Source organism: Pipistrellus hanaki, assembly GCF_964339955.1.
Source record: "Pipistrellus hanaki genome assembly, chromosome: 3".
Lineage (NCBI taxonomy): Eukaryota > Metazoa > Chordata > Mammalia > Chiroptera > Vespertilionidae > Pipistrellus > Pipistrellus hanaki.
In genome coordinates this window covers 171,155,897-171,183,275 of record NC_140505.1, presented here as the reverse complement: position 1 = coordinate 171,183,275, position 27,379 = coordinate 171,155,897, and the positions used below count along the sequence as shown (strand labels likewise).

At 42.7% G+C, this 27,379-nt stretch overlaps 1 protein-coding gene across 1 annotated transcript in view; it reads right to left on the bottom strand.

Moving 5' to 3' along the window:
- Window positions 1-19,179: 19,179 nt before the first annotated feature.
- Window positions 19,180-27,379, bottom strand: part of VWF (von Willebrand factor) — a 118,184-nt gene continuing 109,984 nt past the window's right edge. Inside the window, exons 48-52 of the mRNA XM_084878466.1 lie at window positions 23,542-23,640; window positions 22,765-22,893; window positions 22,204-22,243; window positions 20,241-20,338; window positions 19,180-19,501 (exon numbers count right to left, since the gene is read on the bottom strand). Of these exons, the coding sequence (XP_084734592.1) occupies window positions 19,313-19,501; window positions 20,241-20,338; window positions 22,204-22,243; window positions 22,765-22,893; window positions 23,542-23,640 (555 nt within the window). The 3' untranslated portion in view covers window positions 19,180-19,312. The remainder of the gene's footprint in view (window positions 19,502-20,240; window positions 20,339-22,203; window positions 22,244-22,764; window positions 22,894-23,541; window positions 23,641-27,379) is intronic.

The window sequence follows — 27,379 nt, the reverse complement described above, 5'->3', positions numbered from 1 at the left end:
GGTACAGGTAGCAAAGGTTACCTATACCAAGCTCATCAAAGTCAAACCTTCCTTCAGCACTATACTCACATTCACAGTTGTGACTCGGGACAACTCAGATTCAGAGTCAACCCAAAGCTTTAGTCAAACCACTATCCAGGAGCCACCATGCCTTGAAGGTGCCACCTCGGTTTGAAGCTGGCCTCCAGGGCCCCACTGGTCATCCTGGCTGCTCTCTCTGCTTATTCTCTGACACAGACATCATAGCTGGATTTAACCTCCACCATCCCACTGGCTGAAGGTACCTTAGGTTATGCTACAGATGCAGATGAAGGAACAGGAGCAGAGATTTTGAGAGAAAAATAGTAGACACTAAAGTCAGGAAGAGGCCCAAATCTAAGAGAAAAAACAGGCATAACTTGTTTTTAGAGTCCTGTAAATGCCTGTCTATAGATTGTCTCTTCTCTGAGCTGCCCAAGGCCCCTCCCCACCTTTGATTCCCCCATATTCTAAGTCTGCACTTTCCTATCCACCATCAGGGCCTTTGAAAGCCATTCCTTCTTCTGGCTGTTGGCTATCAAGGATAAGAAGCAAGTGTATAGCTCATGCTGACATCTTGACGTAATATAAGTGAAAGCATTTTGAAATCTCTTTTTAAAAAATTTTGAAATCTTTAAAGGGCCCTACAGATGTTACTAGCCCTGCATGTTTGCAGGGGCAGAGGTGTTAGCTGGAGGAATCCTCTCTGAAGGCGGGCACTGGTACACTGTACTAGGAGAAGGGAGAAATGCTGAAAGGCAGCAATTCTTTCTGGGCCCATCAAGTCATGCCACCTCTTAAACAGTTGGGCACAAATCTTTAGGGTCACAGCAAAGGCTCAGAGCTTGGAGGGCCCTTGGAGTAGAGAGATAGGATAGGACAGGATGTGGAGAACTTGTTAGAGAATGGCTTGGCAACAGGTGATGGGGGGTTGGGAGGGATTAGAGCAAAAAAACCAGGTGACACTAGCAAAAGGGAGCCAGAGAAAGAGCAGAACGTGGGTTCCCCAGGCCTGGAGAAGGGGAGGGGAGCCATCAGGGCCTGAAGAGATTCCCAGAGCTTCCAGGATAGAAGAGCTGGAGAAGTTCTCCAGAGCAGGCTAGACTTCCAGGCATCAGGGCTTTCCCTTAAAGTGACCCTCATGACACTATTATTCTCATTACTAACCACTGGCAGGTAAAGTGTGCAGTGCACTGAGAAATCGGGCAGCCTCTGTCACTAGCCTTTCAAGGCCAGGGCTGCCCTGAGTGGAGATAGAGCATCCAAACACTTTTAGGACAAGAACAAGACTCCAAGTGGGGGTGGTTCTACCAACAGGCAAGCTTTCTTGGGAGCTTCAGAGAGAACCAGTCACTCTCAGATTTTGAAGGCACTCTACCTGGTCTCTCCCCAAGCATCTTACCATGGACAGATTTCAGTTAGGATCAACACTTAACTGAGGTCTCCCCCTGCTTCCCTGCATGCATTTGACCCAGGAAAACAGCCTAAATTTTAAACTCCAAGCTCAAAATTTGGATCTAATTGCCCTGCTGATCACCCCTCTTTTGCCCCATAGGTCTTGCTAAACAGCACCTTTTTAAGCCTCTGTGCATGGTCAAAGAACTCAGGAAAACTCTACAGTTCTCTCCACACAAAAGAGATCATTTCAAATCTTCCTCTTCAGCTCTGCTTGTCTTATAGCCTTGGCTCAAAAATAGCCCTCTTTTTGTGAATAAGTGTTTTCAAATTGCAGCATTATTTGTGGTGGCCAGTCCATGGAAACTACCAAAGTATTCTTCTATAGACAATTGGATAAAGATGTGGTACATATATACTGTGGAATAGTACTCTGCCATAACAAAGATAAAATACTGCCATTTGCAACAACATGGATGGATCTTGAAAATATCACGCTAAGTGAAAACGTTAGACAGAAGAAGTCAAGAACCTTATGATTTCACCCATATGTGGGATATAAAACTGGAAGTAACAAATGACCAATACAACCCAAGTTTCCGTAGTGTAGTGGTTATCACGTTCGCCTAACAAATGACCAATACAAACAAACAAAAATGTAGGCAACAGTACGGTATTTACCAGAGGGGAAGAGGCAGGGGAGATAGTCAAGGAGATAGTAAAGGGTAGAGGGATTCAAATATATGGTGATGGAAGAAGATTTTACTTTGGATGATAAACACACAATGCAATATACAAATGATGTATCCTATAGTTATACACTTGAAATCTATATAATTTTATTAACCAATGTCATCCCAATAGATTTTTTTAATAAAAAAAAGTTTTAAAGAACAGCATTTTTTAGCTTGATGCTCAAACATCTCTTTGCTGATGATGATCCTACCACAAGTTCATCCTTACCTTGAACTTGGATAAGTATGAGTTTTCTGCCACTAATCCTACTCCCCTCAGATCCTCTTCCATCCTCCCCAATCCTCCACCCTCCTTGCACACTATGGCTAATACTACCATTTTGAAACAATCTGATCAAGTTACTCTCATTCAGTGGATTTTCATGCTTCTTAGGATGGAGACCAAACTGTCTAATATGGCATACATGGCCTTTCACAATCTGGGCTCTGCCTACCTGTGTGAACTGCTTCATCTGTTCACACCAATCCACAGCCTGCCTTCACTTCCCCTCTCCTCTTGCACACACCATCATGCCATGCTCCAATCACACATGGATATTTTTGGGGAAAAGGGGAAAATATTTATAATCTTTCACATCTCTATTCATTAATGCCAAAACATTTTATTTCTCAAGCACTATATAATACATTGGAAATATAAGGCCAAATCAAACCTGGGCCTTCCCACCAACCCCTCGGTGCTCACAAGGAATGAAGATGAATAAGGAAGGAAAATAGATTAGTAAGGAGATAATTTCAGAAATGAGAGAAGAACAAAGTCGGAGTATGAACAAGGACCTATAGAAGCAATAGCCCTCAGCTCTGCCTAGAGCCACTCAGGGTACATGAGTTTGAGGTGCATGAAGAAAAGTAGGCATATTCCATTGGGCAAAGTAGGAAAGAAGATTCCAGGGGAAAAGACAATAACTTACATGAACCTTTGCTATCAGCCACTGAGCTTAGCTGTTTCAGATCATCAACCTCACAAAGCAAAGTGCCTACCTCTTCTTCTCATTTTCCATCCACATAATCCCATTAGTTTCCAAGTATGTGGTAGGATTTGAGGTTGGATTTCAGGAAGGACCCCTTTGATTTAAGTACATACTTTTAATACGAATTATAAGGCCCCTTACCATATTTACTGTCAACCTTCCCAGTATCAATCATCTGCTAGTCACTTTACACACACACACACACACACACACACACACACACACACACATTCCAGAAAGATTGAACTACCTGCTTCAAGAAGATGACAAGTGGGGAAGCACAGGACTGGGTTGGAAAGTTGGTAAGGAGGAATCTCCGAGAGGTTGGGGCCTCTAAGGGAAGATGGTCAAAGGTGGCAACCCCTGCCTTGACTTTTCCAAACAAGTCTGAGCCCCCAGGTGGTTCACTGAAATCTTTATGCTTAGGCTTCAGATGCATGTGTCTTCTCAAAGATGCTTACCCTACAGATAGTATCTAATAGTTAATTTTAGTTCAAACGTGTGCCAGAGTAATCATTCCTAAGTTGCTTGGGGTCTGCCCGTCAGCCCTGGCAGTAACATGCTTTTTCTTGTATTTGATCTTAAAAATTGTCCTCCCTTCTGCTTCTAACCAACTCTCCTCAATTCTATACCAATCTCCACTCTTAACATGCAGAGTTCATGAGTTATAATAACATTAAATAATTTTAAGCAGATCAACAACCTCACAAACATGATTAAAATTACATTAGAAAGATCACTCTGGCTATAGTGAAGATAAATGGGGTGTCAGGATAAGGATGGATGGATGGATGGATGGATGGATGGATCTCAACTCTTTGCTGCTATAGGTGACCCTTCATAAAACTTTTATTTTACTGGTAACCAAAAATCTCCATTGTCCTGAGGCTTACAAACAATGTGGCATTCAAAGACTCCCATATCTGGCTGTTACATATCTCTGCTGCCTTATCTGTCCATCAGATAAGAACATTCAAGTTTACTCAAACTTATGTCCAAGCTGTGCCTTTGCCCAGGCAGTCATCCCGGCTTGGAATCCTCTCTCCACTAATCTAAGTCTCATCCAGATAAAGTCTTACTCATACACTGAGCCTTCCCTAACCACTTAAGGAAAATCTCAAAATGTTCAGAAAATTTGCCTTTTATGTCTTTGTATTCTTAGTATAGGACTCTGGATGCAACAGAGGCTCAGCACAAGTTTGGAATTAATGATGTAGGGAATTGGAGACTCCTTTATTACAAGTGAACTAGAGGCCCGGTGCCCAAAATCTGTGCACTGGGGGAGGGGAGAAGGAGGAGGGGCTCCTCAGCCCAGTGGTATCAGGCCTAAACCAGGAATCAGACATCCCTCTCACAACCCAGGACTGCTGGCTCCTAACCACTCACCTGCCTGCCTACCTGATTGCCCCTAACCACTTCTGCCTGCCAGCCTGGTCACCCCCTAATCACTCCCCTCCTCTGCAGGCCTGGTTGCTCCCAACTGCCCTCCCCTGCTGGCCCTGTCACCCCTAACTGCCCTCCTCTGCTTGCCTGATTGCCCCTAATTGCCTTCCCCTGCAGGCTTGGTCCCTCTCAACTGCCCTCCCCTTCTGGCCTGGTCCCCCTAAACTGCCCTCCCCTGTAGGCCTATTCCCTCCCCAACTGACCTCCCTCCCCTGCTGGGACCAGTCACCCCAAACTGCCCTCCCCTGCAGGTCTAGTCCCCTCCAACTTCCCTCCACTGCAGGCCTGGTCACCCACAACTGCCCTCCCTGCCAGCCATCTTGTGGCAGCCATCTTATGACCACATGGGGGTGGCCATCTTATGTGAGGGCATGATGGTCAATTTGCATATTACATCTTTATTACATTATATTGGATTTTGAACAGAGTGGCTTCCCCTCTGAACTGAACACAAAACTGCCCTAATTATAACAGTAGCTATAACAACCCTAACTACTAACATCCTGCATGTGCTGGGCACTGTTCTAAGAACTTTACATGTATCAATTCATTTAATCCACAAGATAACCCTATCAGATAGGTGCTATTGTTTTCCCATTTTACGGATGAGAAAACTGAGGCATAGAGTAGTTAGGCAACTTTCCCAAAGTCATCAGCAGTCCACACTTTTAACCACTAGACTAACCTGTGCTAAAGAAGAGGAACAAATAAGAAAACAAACTTGATAAATCTAAACTTCCTGACTAGGCATCCTTAACACCCCTCACTCCTTTAAAAGGGCCTTTTAATAAATAGCATTTACAGTCAATGCTCAGACCCAAAATCCTAAAAGTAAAGACCAAGGACAAGAAAAGAATAAAAAATTCATTTCAGGGAGCACTTTTATCAATGATAAAATCCACAGATTGGGACTTAGATGAGTTGCCCAGATTAAACCTACTCATTGGCAGCCCATCCTACACTGTGTTTTGAAGTGTGGCTGATAAGATTAAAGTATAAATGATTCTCCCACAATATTTTCATCTGCTTCTCTAACTCATACTAGCCAGATATCACTTGCATTTTAAAAAAATGAATATTAAGAAAAAGGAGCAACTGAATCTGTTAACTACAGTCACACCAGTTTACTATTCATTCATTTAAAAAAAATTAATAAATATTTATCACATTCCTTCCCTGCCTTGTCCTGGGTGCTGAAAACAGGAAGGAAGATCTCCAAGCCTACTTGGGGAGATAAGTGTGTAACTCTGTAACTTTAATACAGTAAAACAACGTGGAGATGACATGCCAAACTTACTTTTGATAGGCCCCTATGACAGAGACTACTACCTGCTTACCAAAATCCATGTTCTCTTCTTCTTCCTAAACAAAAAGCTGGACCATATTTCCTAATCTCCATGGCCACGGGGCTGAATTCCAGCCAAAAGAATGTAAACTGAGTGGTACGTGCTACTTCCAGGCCTGCTTCATATCACAGTAAACCTCCCACGCATGTTCCTACATGCTTCTACATAGTATTCTCCCCTTTAAGATTACTGGAATGGCAACTCTCAGGGCCACCTTTGAAGTTATAGTTGAAGTTGCTGAAGATTCATTACTCTGGGTCCCTGAAAAGCCACATGGAAAAGAGCTGCCGCACCATCCAAGATGCTTACTTTAGAAAGAAATGAACTGTTTACTCATTATGTATTTTTCAGTCTATTTGTTAGAGCAGCTAGTTGAGCAATATAGTAACTAACGTAGTGCCTTTCACAATAAATGTAGATAATACATAACTCCACCTACAAGAGCAATAAGTCACCTCACTGAGGTACCATCCATGTCAGAGCCTTGCTCAACAGAGCCTTTTCCAAAATTCTCCTAACCTCAGATATTTAACAACCCCTCATACTTTAGTACTCCACAGATGGATAGAGATACTCAAAAGTATGGCCTGGATATCATATTTGACCCTTACAGCAGTGTGGCACATAGTAGGTGCTCAATGAAAGAGTGAATTATAAAATGAAGTGCTGAAAGATGAGCAGAGAGGATTTTTGGGCAATGCCATCTCTTCTACATTTTGTGATATAGAATTCTGGAGCTTTGATTGTGTTGAGTTGAAGTATTTTTGCGCAATAACAAAGTTGTTTTTAAAGAAAAGTTTTGGCCTTGACTGCAGGCAGTCCCATAGTCAAACTCTCTCTCAAGACAAGAACTTAGACTGGGATCATAACGTCCTGTTAAAAAATAAGTAACTAAAACAATTTCTTTCTTTTCTAAATCATGAAAATTACTTTTGACTCTCTAATAGTTCTGGCCCTTGTCACTAACCTACATCTGAAATTGTTTGCTAACAAAATACTTCTTGATGAAAAGCTTGCTGACAAGAACTTCTGCTTCCAGTAAAATAATAAAATAACTGGTACTTTGGTAAACATTCTTCCAAAAACAAATATAAAACAGGACAAATATATGAGTCATCCATTTTCAGGCACTAAACATCCATCACACAGAAAAGCAATCTCTGAGGGAAGAAAAACTCACCAATGTAACCTCATCAGAAGAAGTTATTGACTGGAGTTCATGGGACTGGAGTCCAAGTAAAGCAAGGAGGGCCCACTGAACCAAAGAAACAGAGATCAAGGTTTGAAGCAGCTAAATGACTAGAAATTATGGGGTTGAGCACAAGAGGGAAGGAATCGGTGTGAAGGAAGGTTTCCTAGATGCAGAGGATAAGATACATGAGGCTTACTAGAGAGGTTGCTACACTGAGATCAGAAGAAAAATGCTGGAGGTCAAACAGGACTGGCAGATGTTGAAGTTTCATCCTAGCCAGAGTGGCAAGACCTCGTTAATATATATGTCCCAACACTCCAGGAATCCAGCTGAGACACCAGGGCCTCATTTCAAGAGTGAGAACCACACACTAGAGAAAAGTTTCTTTAAAGCTGTCTAAAAAATCCTAAGGGTGTGTCTTGAAAAAAAGCAATAGGGGAGACAGAGTGGAAGGGTTGAATCTTTTTTCTTTTCTTTTTTTATGTCAGTGTGATTTTATTTTTTTTATTTTTATTTTTTTATTTTTTTATTTTATTGATTATGGTATCACATAATTGTCCTCATCCCCCATTCCCATCCCAAACTCCTCCCCACAAATGCCCCCACCTCCCTGTTGTCCATGGCCACTGGCTAGGCGCATATGCATGCAAACAAGTCCTTTGGTTGATCTTTTCCCCTTACCCCCATCCTCCCCTACTTTCCCTTTGATGTTTGAGAGTCTGATTGCTGCTTCTCTTTCTCTGGGTCTGTTTTTGTTCATCAGTTTATGTTGTTCATTATTTCCTCTAGATGTGTAAGATCAAGTGATCCAAGAAATACCCTTGTTAGAACCGAAAACATGAAAAAGGATCCCAAGTCAAATTTATAGAAAATATCCCTTTATTAACTTTTGGTTGAGAATATGTTTGTATATTTTCAGAAAACAACTCTGAGACCATCTGGATTCCTATAACAGAGAGGAATAGACAGAAGTGCTCCAGCCATGAAGACAGAAGAGAAACAGTTCAGAGATGGAAGACGCTGATGATGCCTCGCCATACCAGCAGACAGCAGCTGCGTGTTGCTGAAGGATACCCAGGACCAAACTATAGATGGTCGGACTTGCATCACCACCATTTGTCCACTAACCAAATCCGAAATATCATGGCTGACATATACACATAAGGAACTGTTTGACATTGAAATTGGGACTCAAGATGTTGAATCTTAACCAAGTTACAGAATCTTGGAAAATACCTTAGATTTTTATAAATATACCCTAACAAAGTAGTAACCAAACCAAAATAAGGTCAGCCAGTAACTGAACTGCCAGATAGAAAGATAATTAATTTTTTAACCTTCCTGAGTGGAAGACAATGTTGTATTGCGCACAATGTTCATTTTATGATCACCATTTACTAAATATGCAAAAAAAAAAAAAAAAAAAAAACAAGAAAAAGTGGCCCATGAAAGAGACAAAGCAAGCAATAAAAATTGGTATCAGCCCTCTAACCTTCACTTAGTTCAAAGGGACCAGGAGCCAATTTACCCTACCCCCATCAACATGGAAGATCCACAACCAAGTTGTCCTCCCAGGAAAAGACCGCATAAAGCTGCTGGGTTGGACCTGTTCATGCACACAGACAGAGCAGGGGCTGGATCTGGCCCTGTCAAGGGGGCAGGCATCTTGTTCCCCTCACTCCTTCCTAGTCCCACTGTTTATGTGTCTACAATAAATAGGATTTGATTACACACACACACATCTCAACAAAGCCCAGAATATGTTAAAGCAGCTAGCATAAATGTGTTCAAATAGTAAAGATAAGTACATGCTTACTGAGTGTAGAGAAATAGAAACTACAAACATAAACAAAAATAAATGTAGCTGCTGATTTCAAAACTTATCACCAAGCTAATGTGGTACTGACATAAGGATAGTCATATAGACCAATCAATAGAACTGGGATTCCAGAAATAAGTTCTTGAATCTCAACAAGGGTAGCAAGAAATGAGGAAAGAAATGGGAAATGGTACTGGGACAACTGGAAATCCACATGCAAAAGAATGAAGTTAGAGCCTTTCCTCACACCATACATAAAAATTAACTTCTCAAAAATAGATTATAAACCTAAACGCAATAGCTAAAACTGTAAAATTATTAGAAGACAAGGAGGGTTGGGCAATGATTTCTTAGCTATAATATCAAAATCATAAATAATAATAATAAAACTAAACAAATTGGCCTTTATCAAAATTAAAAACTCAAAAGACGCCATCAATAGAGTGAATATACAGAATAGGAGAAAATACCCCTAAGTTATATACCAGATAAGAGACCTGTTATAACTCAACAGTAAAAAAGGTAAATAACCTAAGTAACCTAATTTAAAGATGAGCAAAAGATCTGAGTAGACATTACTTCAATAAGCGTGAGAAAAAATGTTCAGTCATTAGTCATTAGGAAAATGCAAATCAAAACCACAATGAGATACCACTAGAATGGCAATAATTAAAAAGAGCAATAATGCTCTGGCCGGTGTGTTCAGTAGTTAGAGAATCAGCCCTCCCACCTAAAGATCTCAGGTTTAATTTCCAGTCAAGGGCACATACCTGGGTTTCAGGTTCCATCCCCAGCCATGGTAGGGGCACATGGGAGGCAACCAACCAATGTGTCTCTTTCACATCTCTCTCTCTCTCTCTCTCTCTCTCTCTCTCTCTCTCTCTCTCTCTCTCTCTCTCTCTTTCTCTCTCTCCTCTTTTCCTCCCCTTCTCTCCCTTCTACTCTCTTTTTTTTAAATGGAAAAAAATATTCTCAGATAAAGATTTTATTTTTAAAGAGCAATAACAAGTGTCAGTGGAAATGTGATAAAATTAGAACCCTCATATATTGCTGGTATGAATGTAAAAGGGTATAGAACTTTAGAAAATAGTCCGGCAGTTCCTGAAAAAGTTAAACACAGAGTTTCCATATGACCCAGCCATTTTTATGTACACACAGATCTTTGTACTTGACTGGTATTTATAGTAGTAAAAAGTGAAAATTCAAATGCCCATCAACTGATAAATGGATAAACAAATGTGGTATATCCACACAAGGGAGTATTATTCAACTATAAAAAGAAATGAAGAATGTATACATGTTATAATTTGGCTAAACATTGAAAACATTATTCTAAGTGAAAGAACTCAGACACAAACATCATTTATATAAAATGTCCAGGATAGGCAAATCCATGGAAACAGAAAGTAGCTTAGCGGTTGCCAGGAGTTAGAGGGGGAAAGATGAATGACTGCCAGTGAGTATGAGGTTTCTTTTGGAGATGATGAAAGTGGTCTAAAATTAGATAGTGGTTGTAAAACTCTGTAAATATACTAAACAATCACTGAACTGTACACTTTTAAAGGGTAAATTTTATGGATGTGGTTATATCTCAATAAACCTGTTATTTTTAAATGAAATTCCTAGAACTGAAAATTCCAATAACCAAAAAGAAAAATTCATTGAATGAGCTTAACAGCACCTGGAGAAGGCAGATAAAGGATCAATGAAGTAAAGGGTAGATCATTATCTAATTATCTAATCTAGAGAATAGAGAACTAAATATTGAAAAAATAATTAACAGAGCCTCAGGAACCAATGGGACAATGTCAAACAGACTAACATATATGTAATTGGTGTTCCAGAAATAGAAGAGAATGAAAATATAGCAGAAAAATAATGTGACTGAAATCATCCCTAAGTTTGATAAAATACACAAACTACCAGATTCAAGAAGGTCAGCAAAATTGAGCAAGCAAAAATACAAAGAAAATTCACAGGTAGATACATACAGAATAGTTCAACTGCTCAAAACCAAAAATAAAATCTTGAAAGTTACCAGATTAAGATGGTATTATATATGGATAAAAGAATGAATATAATAAAAGTATAAATTAAGACTTACCTCATCCTATCTAATAAAAGAGTAATATGCAAATTAACCATCAATTCACTATACCCACAAGCCACTCCCACTATCCAATCAGGAGCAAATATGCAAATAAGCCCAATCAAGATGGCTATGGCCATAGAGAGCAGGAGAGAGGCTTGGGTTTCCCCAGCAATGGAGGAAGCCTAGCTTTCCACCTGCCCTTGCCAGCTTAAGCTTTCACTCAAGGCTATAAAGTTTCAATGATAGAAGATACATAAATCCAAACAGAAATGGTTGCAGCCACAGAGCTGGAAAGAGCAGGAGGCTTGGGTTTCCCTGGTGATGGAGAAAACCAAGCTTTCCGCACACCCTGGCCGGCCCAGGTCTCCACTTAAGGCTACAAAGTTTCAATTATAAGTCACAACATAAATGGCTGCCTCCATGGAGCAAGCAGAAGGCTTGGCTCTGCTCCAGGCTACAAAGTTTCAATTGTAGAGATAAATAAACCCCAGATACCAGGGCCTCCACTTGGGTCGCCAGGGGGCGTGGCCAGCTTGCAAACCACCACAGGCCCCTTGCTCTGGCCTCCCCGTGTCCCAAGGGAACCCCCAACCTGATCCGGGACACCCTTCAGGGCAAGCCAGCCACTCCCCCCATGCACCAGGCCTCTATCCTATCTAATAAAAGAGTAATATGCAGATTGACCATCACTTCAACACACAAGATGGCTGCCCCCATGTGGTCAAAGATCCTGCTCCCATGTGGATACAAGATGGCCACCTCAAGATGGCCAGCAGGGGAGGGCAGTTGGAAGGGATCAGGCCTGCAAGGAAGGGCATTTGGGGGTAATCAAGCCTTCAGGGTGACCAAGCCAGCAGAGGAAGGAAGTTGGGGGCGACCAGGCCTGCAGGGAAGGGAAGTTGGGAGGGACCCAGGTCTACAGGGGAGGGCAGTTAGGGGTGACCAGGCCTGAAGGAGAGGGCAGTTAGGGGCAAACAGGCTGGCAGGGGAGTAGTTAGGCATCAATCAGGCTGGCAGGGTAGTGGTTAGGAGGTGATCAGGTTGGCAGGAAGAAGCAGCTAGGGCAATCAGGAAGGCAGGCAGGCGAGTAGTTGGGAACCAGCACTCCTGGATTGTGAGAGGGATGTCCAACTGCCCATTTAGGGGGCAGTCAGACATCCATCGAGGGGTCCCAGATTGGAGAGGGTGCAGGCTGGGCTGAGGGACACGCCCCCCCCATGCACAAATTTCGTGCACCGAGCCTCTAGTCAGAAAATAAAGACCAATAAGGTGACACCTAGAATGCTAAAAGGAAAAAAATAACTATCAACCCATTATTCTGAATCCATCCAAAGAAATTATCATTCAAAAATGAGGGTGAAATAAAGATATTTTTCACCAAAATGAAAACTGAAAGAATCTGGTAGCAGTAGAACACTGCAAGAAATGCTAAAGGGCATTCTTCAGGCTAAAGAGAAATGATAACAGGGAAATTTGAATAAGAACTGGTCCTGATGGGAGTGATTGATATCCCTTTTTTTCATAGGGGAGGAAAAAGAGATTGAGAGCCACTGGTTCAAAAGGACTATTAGCCATTGGGTTTTCTATATGTTGTAAGCCACTACTTCTCAAATTAGAGGTTTAACTCGTTAATTGGTTATCTAATAGTTTGCACACAGCATTTAAAAAATATATAATAGGGCAGAACGAACCAGAAAAGAATACAACAGAAACACCCTTTACAATATAATAAATGCCCATGTGATAAATAATATACTTTCTAAAAACCTACTAATAAAACTATAGCTCATTATGTTGGGCAATGTCTTACATAAATATCACAAATATCACTGTGACATTCTTCTTAAAATTTAATGTTGATTAACTAGTCTCCTTTTATTAGACAATGAGATTCCTGTAACTTATTGTCTCTTCTCTGACCTGCCTGTCAGGGAGCTCATAGATAAATTTTTACTCCATTACAGTACCTATTCTTAGTCTAGGTCTTGTGATATAATAATATGCTCCCAATCCTTCATTATTTGACAATTGTTCATTTATCCTTGTTTTAAGTTTTATTATATCTGAGTTTTCCCTTCTTACAGAATGTTTGATGACTAATAAAAATATCTGATATAGTAAAAATCATGATGGATTAAAAAGCAATTAGGGAAAATAATAATTACCAAAATATTAAAAACAAGTAGTTTTTTTTTTATTTTATGTATTTGTATTTTATTTTCCTCATAATGATTTTTATTTTTTGTAAAGCTAATTTTAATTTGCTTATGACTAATAGGCATCAGAAAAAGTGGGATTTAGCCGAAACCGGTTTGGCTCAGTGGATAGAGCATCAGCCTTCGGACTGAGAGGTCTCAGGTTCGATTCCAGTCAAGGGCATGTACCTTGGTTGCAGGCACATCCCCAGTGAAGGGGACAGGGGGGTGGGGGGGAGGGTGTGCAAGAGGCAGCTGATGGATGTCTCTCTCTCATCGATGTTTCTCTCTATCCCTCTACCTTCCTCTCTGTAAAAAATCAATAAAATATATATTTTTTTAAAAAAAGAAAGAAAGGAAAAGTGGGATTTAGTCTTTTGTCAGTGAGCAAACCCAAAGATATATGATCGTGTGCTTTGTTCTCATTGTTTGCTAAATAGAAAGAGCATCTAACACGAGCTACCTGGGTACTGGCATCCTTTAGCAATTTTAGCAGAAGTTAACTTAGATGGAGAGTTGCCAGTCAGAGAAAAATAAATTATTTTCTTAAAGTTTCTGGAGGAATTGCAAGGTTGTCAGTAGGAGCCAAAGAAAGATTTCTACTACATCTTAAAATACCAGAAATATGGACCGGGCTAATTGCATTGCTGTGGCCCGAACAAGTCCATGCTTGACCCCACCTCCTCCTTCCTGTATTCATCAATAGTGCATGTGGCTGCTAAAGCATTAACATCATCTTAGAGTACCAAGAATGGAGAACGTAAGTTCTGGACAGGCAGGTGTGTGCCTTATCCCACAATGGAAGTTGGCAGAGAAAGGTATGCATGGAAACTGGACCAGAACCTGAGGTTGGTGTTTGGAACCCACCATACCACTCACACAGCCTCTTCACTCAGCTAACGAAATGGCACAGGTTGCCACACAGAGGCAATTCAGAGAGCAGAGGAGGTTGCTGGAAAGGGCCATATTGGGTCCTTGGCTCCCAAAATGATGGGTGCATGGCAAGACACAGCGAGAGGAGCAAATGGGCGCTCCCCCTCAGCAGCTGGGGGGGGGGGGGGGGGGGGGGGGGGGAACAGACAGGTGGGCGTGAGCTCTGATGCCTGGTTCCAAGAACAAAGTCCAGGCAAGTGGAAGACTACAGGGGATCACAGTCCTCTGGGAGGGCCTCAACCTTGTCTAAGATTTTTTTCCCTCCACCTGCCACTTGCCTTTGATTTAGTAAAAGGCGAAAGATTTATGCGATCTGAAGAGAAACCAGAGTATTGCCTTTGATTTAGAACTAATGTTGCTCAATGGGACTTCTGTCCTGGACCAGGGTCCACGTGGTTCCTGGAGGTATCTCTCCATGCCTGTCACAAAGGACTATGAGTTTCTACAGGCCCTTCGGCTTATTGTTCATCCCAACAGAATGGGCACCTCCCCACGTCTCGTCTCTCTCAAGAACCACCAGAAACAAGGCAGCCAACGAAGTCCCTGTTCCAGGCCACATCAATCCCACCCTCGCACACCTGTCTGTTCAGTATCATTTCAGAGTGGAGACAGATAATGTCCTCCTCCCCCCAAACTCCATCTCAGTTTGCTTTACTTCTAAGAAAAACCCTTAGGAGGAAAGAAGTGCCTGGGTTTCCCTGCACCCCGAGATGCAAATGCCCTCCCTGAGGGCGGGTTGGTTAAGGGCTGGAGGAGGCTTCCTGAAACTGGAGGGCCCTGCCAGGGATGCCCAAGTCAAAATGGTCAGGGGTGAATCCTAACCTCTGTCTTCCACAGACTGTTTCTGAGTTAAACTCTGCTAGTTTGTTGCCTACTCTCAACACTTCACATCCAACGACTTGTAACAAGGAAAGGAAAGCTCGCAGAGGTAGGAATCAAGTAGTCCATCACCCCAAAAAAGCCCCAGTTCCAATCCTCTGCTTCTTGCCCTACCTTTTCTCTGCTCCACAGAACTTGCTCAGGCGTCCTTCTGCTCCCCTACCCTGACAGGGAAAAGGATCAGCTCCCCTCACTCACCACCCTCTCTCTCTCTCCAGGTTCACTTGAGGTCACCAATCCAGAAGGGCAGGCGTTAGGATGGGTCTTCACACCCAGCCCCTCTCTGTCCCACAGCTTGCCCAGGACCTGGGTCCCCAGCAGGAAGACTCACCTTGCAGCCCAGGGGTGGCCATGGTGCTGGCACACAGGACTCCGAACACGGACTGCGCCGCACTCGGGACAGACCAGAGGCAGACCCAGCACCCGCTGCTGGACAGGCTTATTCCGCCGGAGGCTAATTCCATCTCGGCTCAGCTGGGTCTGGACGTGCCCGCCCCTAGCCTATTGCCGCCTGCTCCTCCCCAACTCCTCCCCAGGCCACCCGGCAGGCGCCACCGGAGGCAGAGCGGGCTCTCCCGCTGAGCCCGGAGCGCAGGAGCGCCCGCAGTGCCACGTGGGGAGGAGCGCGCGTCCATCCTCAGCGGGGTTGCATTTGGGACACCTGGTTAACGGAGCGGAAGGGCCATACAGTAAGTGCTGCCCGCTCCCCTTGGCCAGGGGGAGGTGCCTCACAGCCTGGGCTGGGTGTGAATATTCAGCCGGATTATCTGGTGAGCAGTCTGGTTGATTAGTTTCCAATCCCACCCGCAAAGCCTCCTTCCTGCAACCCAGTCCAGGGAAATGCCCGGAGTGGAGTGGAGTGGGGCGGGGCGCCTCCCTGCTCACTTTCCTTCACTCAACCCACCACCACCAGCGGTCCCCACCTTTTTTTGGCTAAAAGGAACAGGAGTCATGGACTAGGTACACAGGGACAGGCAGGACAGGCAGAGGGGCTGTGGGTTGTAGAGAGCTTCCCTGTGAGACCCTGGGACGGGGTTGAGGAGGGAACCTATGGAAGCCCGGTCCCAAAGAACCAGAGGACTGCCATCTCTCTGGAACAGTTAGGTACCTCGCTGTGGGCAAAGGGGTGAAGATAAAAGGCTTTGGAAAGTCAGTGATTTTCTTGAGAAGGGTGGGGATGGGGTTAATTCAAGGCCATGCGTGTCTCCACTTCTAGACACCAACCTGGTTTTCAGCAATAAACTGTCCCCATGTGAGCATCTTCATTAAGCAAAAAAAAAAAAAAAAAAAAAAAAAAAAAAAAAAAAAAAAAAAAAGTAAAAACCCTCTCTTCCAGATAACCTACTACAATATTTTAAAACTAATTATTGTTATTTTTAAAGTCATTTTTTCTTATATTTATTATTCTGTTCTGGAAGATGGAATCTACAATTACAAGCATCCTGGGGCTCCACAAGTTCCTGAATACATAGGGCCCGGGAAATGAAAAAGTACAATGTGGAAGTTGAGTGTGCTATTTATGAACATGACCTTTCAGTGTGAAGAATGTTATCTCCCTGCTCTATATGAGGAGCCTGTAGCAGTAAAGGGGAGCAGACCACGCAGAGTGAGCCAGGGGCAGAGCAAAGGGAAACCCAGAAGATTTACGTCCGGATCCATGGCTTTCTTCTGCTCTCTAGGAGTAATCTTGGCCAATGTTTATTATACAGGACTTCCTCTTCCTCGGGCATCCTTTAACCCACAGTAATAACTTTCCTTCCAACGACAATTCTATGAGGTAATAATTGCTAATATACCCACCTTTTGGATGAGGAGACAGGTATAAAAAAAAGTCAAGCAACTTACCTCTAAGGGCATGTGGGATCCCAAAGTAGGCAGCCTGCTCCAGAGTCTGTGCTCAAAACACTTTGCCGTTCAGCTTCTTTCTCTCCCAAACAGTGCCCCATTCCCATTCGCTTCCAGGGACCTTCTCCTTGTCTTTTCAACACCAGGACAAGTGGGAAACTTTGCACCATAGTTCCTTTATTCTCTTTCTTCTCTCCCTCCAGCACTTTCTTACCCCCTAGTCTCTGTACAGTCTCTCCTTGACACTATCCCTAAGACTCTGACTTGGAGGGACTGTCTCCTCTAGTCGGAGGATGAGCAAAAAACAAAGTCCCTGAGACCAGAGGCAGACCCTCCCCTTGAGGAGACCTGCAGAGTAAGAGAGGTTGTGAGACACCCCCACTACCTCCACCAGTTTCCCTTTCTGCGTCCTTTTTACATTGCTCCCTTTTTTTCTTAAATCAAAATATGCAGACTTTCTGATTCAGTTGTTTGTTTGTTTGTTTGTTTGTTTGTTTGTTTTTATTGATCATGAATTATCATATCAGTAAGTAGGAGGAGAAATTCATGCTCTGATGGGTCAGGAAGTTGGAAAATTGACACCTTATGCTAAATAGGCAGCCTCTCAGTTGAGTCTCTCAGTAGAGGCTGATGCCTCCAATAACACCTCATCCCCAGGTGCAGTGTTAGGCGATCGGTCAGGAGAGAGACAGGTGATGCTTTGCACTGGATCTGGTTTCCTAAAGAGACCTTAGAGGCTGCTCAGGGTTGGAGGCAGGATGATGGATGGAGAGATGACAACCTTTGAATTATTGAACAATTATATAAAACGTCTATCCATTCTTCCTTCCCTCTACTCTACTAAACTCCCCATCAAACCTGTTTAACACAATCTGGGCCATTTACTTGTAGTGTATATTCCCTTGAGGTTGGTCCCCAGAAGTAATGGAAATGGTTGAGACCTAGAAATGCAGCAGTCACTGGTTCCCACGATAGTATGGGCTGAATCTGTAAGTAGCGGGATGGGATGGCCCTGGAGTTCTTGCCTACAGGTCAAGGAACTTGAGTTCTCAATTGGCCCTGCCACCCAGCTGCGTGACCTTCAGCAAGTCACCGGAGTTCTTTGAGCTGCTTTCATCCTCAGTAAAGGGGCAGGGGAGAGGCAGCGGGTTAGATAATGTCTAAATCCTTTCCAGCTCCATCATTCTTTCAATGAGTTGAGTCTTTCTTGGGTTAAAAGGATCTGGAAGGAAGATTCATTCTCCATCAAATCCCTATCGCAAATCTAGATCTTCCCTTTGTTTCATGGAGAAAATACTCACTAGTTTCCATCATCTTGCTAGCATATACATGTACACTTTTCTCATAAATTTTAAGGAAAGACCACTCACTTAGGAATCTGGGACTCTATGGGATGAAGTTTGGTGTTATCTGCACCTCTTTTCCTTCCAAGAGGATGCCTGGAGCAGGCAGGGCTTTGGCATCCAATATGTGGCCTGAAAGAAGTGCAGTTCCTCGCCCCTCAGAACAAAGAAAATGCCCTGTGCTCTGATACTGGTGATAGAAACGCTTCTCCTTTTGAGACTTGATGTCGCTATTTTTATTCTTATATTATTATAGGGCAATTACAGTTATCCCAGATTTATCCTTCCAACCCTACAAGTAAGATTCACTTCCTGTTTCCCAGATGAGGAAGTTACATCTGAGACCCACTAATGGGCTTATTTGAAGCCACACAGGAGAGTAGGGGCCTTATCCGGAACCTAGGTCTGCCTCAGATCTGGTGCTCACCACCCATCATGACCTGTGAGGATGGAATCATGTTCCAGTATCTGACAGCACCCTATCAGCAACTCCCTCCATCTCAGCACCTTTCCTTTTCACGGGTACCACAGAGGAGACTCAAGAACTTAGCTCAGAGAAACCCTTGCACACCTGGCCACAACCCTTCTCTAGAATACCAGTCATGCTGGCGATAGCCATGTCTATCTTAGCAGCAGCTCCAAGGCCCACCCCTCTGCTCTGCTCAAAGTCCCAAGATTCAGAAACTGGAGAGCTCAGTGTTCCTGAGCAAATCCCTTTTACTTCAAGCCATTGGGCTGAGCTTCTGAGGAGGCCCGCCTCACACCCTCCTCTCCTCTCTGCACTGCATGGAGGCAAAGGCACACTTTTTCCCAGGTTGACAGTGCTTCCCACAGACTCTGGGGCTACAGTGTTTTCAGGTGGAACCTGAGTTTCCTCCTTCAGAACCAGTCTTTGAACTCGCCCAGCCTACAGTTGTCAGGTCCCCCTGGAGGACACAATGAACCATTGCATTATCCTTTTGCAAGATGAGAGATTGGCTTTTATTGTGGGCCCGGGAGGGCATGAGAGCAGAGGATACAGGGGACCGGGCAGCACTCTGGCTGGTTGGGAAAGGCAGGTGGCATCGGGTGTCCATGGCAGGGGCCTCACTTGGTGCACTTCCTGGGGGAGCACCTGCACTGCATGGCATTGAGGACCTCATGGTAGACAATGGAGCCGTTGGTGCAGCGCAGGGGCACCCGCATGGGCTCTGTCCGTGTGGGGGAGCAGCAAGAGCACTGGTCCTGCACATCCTCCGTTTCGATGGAGTACAGTGCTTTGCTGGCACATTTACCCTGAAGTGGGACAGAGAGGGACAGGACATAGTGATGGTGGAGAAGCCTGGATTGCGCAGGACTCAGAGGCAGCCTGCTTCCCCTACCTGCCCTCCTCCAAGTAAGGCAGGCCTGGCCTCCCCCAGAAAATGCAGGACAGTGGGGCAATTTGTAAAGGTAGGTCTCAGGGAAGTCCTCTGAGATCCCCGCTGTCCCTATGGTGTCATCACACCCAGATCCCTCTAGCTGCAATTTCTATGCATGTTTGATACAATAACCCCAAACCCACTTCCATAAGTAATTTCCTGTTCTCTTTGAAGGACTTGTTGAATCTTCCCTCTGGGGTCAAAGTTCCCTATTACTTCAATAAAACATTTGATTTCACATAAAATGCTTCCAATTCTACCCAGCCAGCATGGCTCAGTAGTTGAGCGTCGACCTATTAACAAGGACCTGGTCACAATTCAATTTCTGGTCAGGGCACATGTCCAGGTTGTAGGCTAGATCCCCAGTAGGGGTTGTGCAGGAGGCAGCATATCAATGATTATCTCTTATCATTGGTGTTTCTATTTCTCTTTCCCTCTTCCTTTCTGTCGGAAATCAATACAAATACAAAAATATTTTTTAAATGCTTACAGTTCTTTTCAGTTCTCCTCCCTGTGAATTTTCCAGATCCTTCTGAAATATAACTAAGGAGATATCTCCCAAATAAGGAGAGTCCCCTCCCCATGGAGGCCTCATTGAAGTCAGGGGCCCTTACCTGGCAGTAGTGAATGTCCACTTCCTCTTCGGACTTACAGCTTCCCACTTTGACATACTGCAGGCTGGCAGTGATATCCTTGCAATCAGGCTCCTCACCTATGGGACAGGTGAGAGGTGGGACCCAGGCCTGGCTGGGTTTTGTAGAACACTCCCAGCCCATTTCCCTCATGGGGCTGGAAAACAGTGTCCAAATCACCAGAGCCAGCCACAGAGAGGGGAATTATGTCATCCTGGTACAACCAGTCCTTCTTGTTCAGAGATGTAGTTATTGCTATGTTTAACTTGCTTACTGGTACAATTTTAATGGCAAGAGGAGCCTAAATTCCCTGTGCTTTGGTGATGTGGATGGATGAAATTTGCTTTTTATACAATTGAAGATTCTAAAAACCAAATGACTGTAGCAGTCATCTTATGTTTGTAACAATGTCCAGAAGCTAATGGGCAATGAAGTAACCAATAAATACAATTAATATCTGCCCATTCCTGCCTTTGGGTTAAGAGGAAAAGACAATATCATGACCATAAGGGCATTTACAGCCTCTTCTTTACATACGAGTGTTATGTAAAGAAGCATCAGGTCAGAGTGCTATCTGCCAGTGGAGGATTCTCAGACTTATTGGCAGCTCATCATTCCCCATCTGAACACTGGGAGTTCCTCATTCTTAGATGGCTCCTAAACTAAGTCAAACTCAATTACATATTAGTCTGCCTCCAACTTCCAAATAATTTCATTTTCAATGGAAAGCCTGCCAACTACATTAGGAGAATAAATAAGGAAACTATATTTAGGCCAACATCCTATATTCTTTCTCTGTGCATTTAAATCCCTGAGCCTGGCTTATTTTCTTTATACAGGGTCTCAGCCTCTTGAACACATAAACCAACAAAGGCCCTTTTTTGCTGATTTTGTAGATAACAGTCTCTTAACCAAATGCTTTGTGCAGTACACCTAGGGAGAATTCACCTCTTCTGATGGTTTCCTGACTTTACTTTCTTAAACCATTCAGACAGGAATCATAGAAAGAGATGCTTTCGGACTGTGTTTCCTCATTCTACAACTTGATTACAATAATTACATGGGGATGTCAGAGTAAGCCATCAAGAAAAGATGAATGATTGAATGCCAAAGCTATTCATGTTTTCATCCTTCCTTTCCTTACCCAAAAATGAACATAGGCCAATGAACCCAAAACAACAAAACTAAATATAAAAATATTTAGGCAAAAATATTTAGTTCAGGCAAGTAATTCTATCTTCAGAAAATATTGCATTAACATTGGGATTCTGAACGTTATTTATGCTCATGAACACAAGAATGTGTGGTAAGAACACCAATCTGCAGACTTGTCGAGTCGTCTCCAAAGCTGCTGCTGCGAGCCATTAGGATCAACCAGTATAACATAACTGCAAGCTCAAGAGGGACCGAGAGTGAAGAAGGGGGGTTAATAAACTCAGACCAGCCTTATAAATCATGGAGAGGACTCTACATTCTCTGTAATCCCCACAGCACATAGTGGATCTAATGTTAGCCAGGGATGGCTTCACTTGCTTTCTGAGATAGCTGTGTGACACTCAATGAATAGATGTGCATTGAATGTCTATTCTGTCAAGATCATGGATCAAGGGTGCCTGTCTTCAAGGAGCTCTGGAGAGAGATTTTTCTCTCGTGGTAGGACTGTGAGCAACCCAAGACTCTATGAGGGAAAGGCAGACAAGAGGCTGTAGATAGTGAGGAGTTTAAAGGAAAGGGGAAAGAGGCTATTCACAGGCTTTTGGAAGGGGCTTTGAGCAGGGGGCAGTTTAAGAACATTCTGGGAGGCATGGCAATTCCCTGCAGGACTGAACATAATGACTGGCTGGTGATCAAGAAATACCTTTCTGGAATAAAGCTTACTCCAAAGAACAGTCCCTGGACTTGGTCTGATGGGTTTCAAGGGACAAGCTATTGGTAATGTACTTACATGTGTCACAGCAGGTGCCTGGAATTTTCATGATTTTCCCCTTAAGGAAACAGCAAAGTCCCAGATTAGTCACAAAGAGTACATAGTGGTCAGCTTACAGGTCACTTCCCAGGCTAATTCCCGGACTCACGACCCTGAGTTTAAGTCCCCAGATGTAAACTGTGTTTTCCCACCACAAATGTGAGAAGAATGACCACCCTACCTGACCAAGCTGAAACAATTTTGATTACTCTGAATTCTCTCCAAATTGAGTCATCAGAGTCAAATTCTCACGGAAGATTGGAAATCAATCTGCTCTCTCACCTCCCCTTCAGCATCACACATTCAGTCTCCCCCAAGGGAAAGGTATTTTTATAGCATCATATAATGCAGAGAGTTTTGTCTGTGCATCAGGCTTGATATTGTGATTGCATTGATTCATATACTAAGTCAGAGATCTCCCTTGGATACTGGGAAATCACGTCAGAGCTGGACTGCATGCTTCTCAGAAGGACCTCTGTTCTTAGAGTCAGAGATGGAGACTGTCAAGAGGAAAGCAGGGCCTGAGCTCCGAATACTCACTCCCTGGGCCAGACATTTGTCTTCATCAAAGGGCGGGCAGCCTGTGACCCTCTTTTCCCAGATGTACTCTCCTTTCTCATTGACCTTGCAGAGGTGACTGTCACAGCCATCCTGGAACATCTCATCACGCTGAAACCAAAGAAGGCAAATTTAGAGGTAGTGTTTGGTTACAAAATCGCTTCAAACCATGACCTTGAGTCCATGAAGTTTTTTAAACAATTTGGAAGACTATAGGACAAGAATGACACAGTATCTATAAAGTCTCCACACCCAGAATACACACAAAAAAAGGTAGAGCCCTTATACATCTTATTAACTGTAAGTAGGGGCACATAAATGTAGAGAATCTCCAAACTCTTCTGATCACTTAAAAGTTTAAAGAATTAAGACATGGAAAGGTAAACTGGCTAATCAATAACTGAGCTATAGATGAACTGAGCATCACCTCCCAACCCCACCAGTTAATTCTGACTTTCATAAGTCAGAGTTTATTTCACCCTGTCTTTCCAGTCTCATCGACATCAGGCTGGAGAAATTTCTTTAAACTTCAAACAACTTTAAATCATGCACCATACACCAACTTGTCCAGACGAGTGACAATATAACTAAAACAAAGAGACAATTTTTGTCTTCTATATGTTATTCATCTTTTCTTTATAAAATCAGAAAGAAGCCAATATTAACTCAAATTTAGTCCCTCTTTCTTGAAGAAAGGACACCAAAATAGGAAACCAGTGGGTAATATGAGGGGGATACTTGAGTTCAATGGGCTCCCACCTTCAGGGTCATGATTTGTCCTCCCCTTAGCTGAATGGTGCAAGCCACGGGCAGACATCTCCAGCAGCATTCTCCTGGGATCTTTTCTTCCTTGTAACCCTGTATCCAGGAGTAAAAGCAGCCTTAGTTAACCTCCCCACAACATTCCAATTACAGCTAAGCTAATTTTGCCAGCTTCTCATCTCTTCTAGAGTTCAGAAAGTCAATATCCAGCGCTAACTAACCCTTGTCAGTTCTCAATCCCCTGGATAGCATTTCTTCCCTCCACAGATGTATACCTCACTCAAATTCTAGCAGCCAGACCCATGAAATTAGACCTCTCTCCCGAGCTCCAGACTTATAAGTTCAATTGTTTACTTGACAACTATTTATCTTATTGTCATTTTAAGACTTATATGCAAAAACGATTTTTGCCCCAAACCTCATCCATGTTCAATCTTACCTTATCTCAATAAATAGTTTCATTACCCAGTTTCTCCAACTAGAAATCTGGGAGTCACCCTTGGGTCTTCCTATTTTTTACACCCCCACCCCCACTCATCACCCAATCTTGCCAAAAATGCATCTCAAACTTATCTGCTATTTGTCATGGAGTGTCCTCTATCACCACCTGGTCTAAGCAATCATCATTGTCCACTGGATTCTCATAATAGTCTTAATTTATCTTCCTGCCTTTATTTTTGTCCTTACTACAGGTTTCCTCACATTTGCTAGAATGGCTTTCTTAAAATAAAAATCCAGTCATGTTACTCTTCTGCTTAAAAACCCCCAATGGAGTTCTGGTTCTAATAATGGCTGAGTAACTTATATTGGACTAACTCTCCTGCAGATAACAAAATATTTAAAACAATTATTCAAAGACACTGGATGGCCAAATCAGCCATGAACCATAGGCTATTTTATCCTTGAAAGAGAGAACCATAATGGACAAGAATCATGTTTAAATGGTTTTTCTCATGAGGACAGTCTGCATGGCATTGGATTGCTGGAACCTGAGAAGAAAACTGTGGTTATATTTGCCTGAAGAGTCAGAGAACAACATTTGAAACTCCTAGAATAGCTAAAATCTAAAGAGGAAAAACTTGGAAAAGAGGAAGACAAAATGAAGAAGCCCCTTAATCTGCATATAAATTCCCTTCAAATCCTTGGTTAACCCCTAAATGATATACACACAGCAGAGCCTAAGAGGAACCCAAGGACAAAACAGGTGTAAACTTAAAGACCTGAGCAGAAATTTCAGCTCCACACAGCCCAAAGGAGTCAGGGTTTGCAGTCTGAATCCCACCATGTTAAAGGGACTAGTCAAACACCTCATGTTTTCATCAACATTTCAAAAGAGCCAAACCTTAGAATTAAGAACTATGTTTCAAAACTCAGAATGTTACATAAGAACTATATCACCTTTGAATCAAGAGAAATATTGAAATAGACTGTCCCTAATGTAGTTTAAAATCTAGCCTCCTTTAATTCAAGGTGAACCACCAATAATCCAAGTTAGAAGCTAACTTAACATTCATCAGAGGAAATAGCAGAATTAAAAGTCTCTTTACATATCTCCCACCAATGTCTAACACATAGTAAAACATTTCATACAAAGGAATGAGGGAGAGGGGGTGGGAAAGACCCACAGTCAAGAGAAAAATTACTCAATAGAAACAGATACACAAATGACCTTCATATTGCAATCAGCAGACAGAAACTTTAAAACAACTATGATAAATATGTTAAACAGTCTAAAGGGAAAATGAATATAATAGAGAAAAGAGATGCAGAATTTAGGAACAACCTAGAAACTTGAGAGAGAGAGAGAGAGAGAGAGAGAGGGAGGGAGGGAGGGAGGGAGGGAGGGAGGGAGGGAGGGAGGAAGGAAGGAAGGAAGGAAGGAAGGAAGGAAGGAAGGAAGGAAGGAAGGAAGGAAGGAAGGAAGGAAGAAAAAGAAAGAAAGATAGAAAGAAAGAAAGATAGAAAGATAGAAAGAAAAGGAGAGGAAAGGAGAGGAGAGGAGAGGAGAGGAGAGGAGAGGAGAGGAGAGGAGAGGAGAGGAGAGGAGAGGAGAGGAGAGGAGAGGAGAGGAGAGGAGAGGAGAGGAGAGGAAAGGAAATCTTAGAACTAGAAACATAGTTACCTAATAAAAACAAATAAACAAAACAAAAAACCTCACCAGACTGGATTAACTGCAGAAAAGAAAGTATCTGTGGATTTTAATACTGATCAATAGAAATTGTCCAAACTAAAGCACAGGGAGGAAAAAAGTTTGAAAAAATATACAGAGCCCCGATAGCCAGCAGAACAGTATCAAGTGGGCTAATATACCCGTAATCATACTTCCAGAAAGACAGGAGAAAAGAAAATGAAACAAAAAAATTTTTTAAATAATAGCTGAAATTTTTCCCAAAATTGATTTAAAAAATAAAATCACAGATCCAGGTATCTTCATGAATCCAAAGTAGGGAAAGTATAGAGAAAACTGTTAAAGGCAGCCAGTAAGAAAAGGTGTGGGCAATGCACACAGGAAAATAAAATTAAAATGGCAACTAGCTTGCCATCAGAAACAATATAAGCCAGAAGAAAATGGAACAACATATTTAAAGTGATAAAATAAAAACTTTCAACCTAGAATTCTGTACTCAGGAAATGAAGGCAAAATAAAGATGTTTCAAATCAATGAAATCTGAGAAGAGAAATGCCATTTGGCTCACACTGAGAGAAGTTCTTTTTCAAGCTGGAAGGATATAATATAACATGGAATTTAAAATATACACAGAGGAACTGCACTGGAAATTATAAATTTGTAGATAACTATAAAATACCATTTTTAGTTTTTTTTCTTAAATTCTATAAAAGACAATTTACTGTTTAAAGCAAAATAATAACAATTTATCTCTTATATATAAATAAATTATGTGAAACCATAGCACAAAGTATGGGTAAAAGATAATATACATGAAATGGTATATTATTAAATTAAGGTAGATTGTGATGAGTGAAGAATACACATTGGAATCTCTAGAATAGCCACTATTATCTCTACATCAAAATATTTTCTATTTTCACTTGTGATTTCTTCTTTGATTCATAGATTATTTAAAAGTACTTTGTTTTATTTTCAAACTAGAGCCCTGGTACATGAAAATTCATGCACTGGACGGGGGAAAGGGGGGGGGGGGGTTCCTCAGCCCAGCCTGCCCCCTATCACAGTCTGGAAGCCCTCAAGGGCGGGAGGTGGCCCAGTGATGAGAGGAAGGTGACGCCCCCATCACACCTCTGCTGCTACCACTGCCAGCAGTGCAAACCTTGGCTGGCCCTGGTTACCTGAGCCTTGAGCGGCCCTGAGCTACTGGGCAGCCAACATCCAAGGCTTGCCTGTGCTTCAGGCCAGCCCTGAGCAGCTGGGGGGCTTAGGGGACTGAGGGACTCTGGAGGCAGGTGCATGGGCAGGACTGAGGGGACTGGGTGCCACCACCTTATGGCTGTGGGCACCACCATCTTTGAGGTGTGGCAGTCAATTAGCATATTCCCTCCTTATTCTCTGTGGACACTGCCTTCTTTGTTATTGTGTGAATGTTAATTATCATAGTCCCTCTTTATTAGATAGTATATGGGGGGGGGTATTTATATTACCTTGTTTATACTAATTTCAATTTTATTTCATTGTGGTCATAGCATACACTCTATATGATTTGAAATTTTTGACATTTATTCACTTTTTTATGGCCCAGAATTTGGACAAGATAGGTGGAAATTCCCTGTTTGAGAAAATGTGTACTCTACAGTTTTAGAATGTAGTGATCCATCATTTTCAATTAGTTCAAGTTAGTTCACATCATTTTCCAAATCT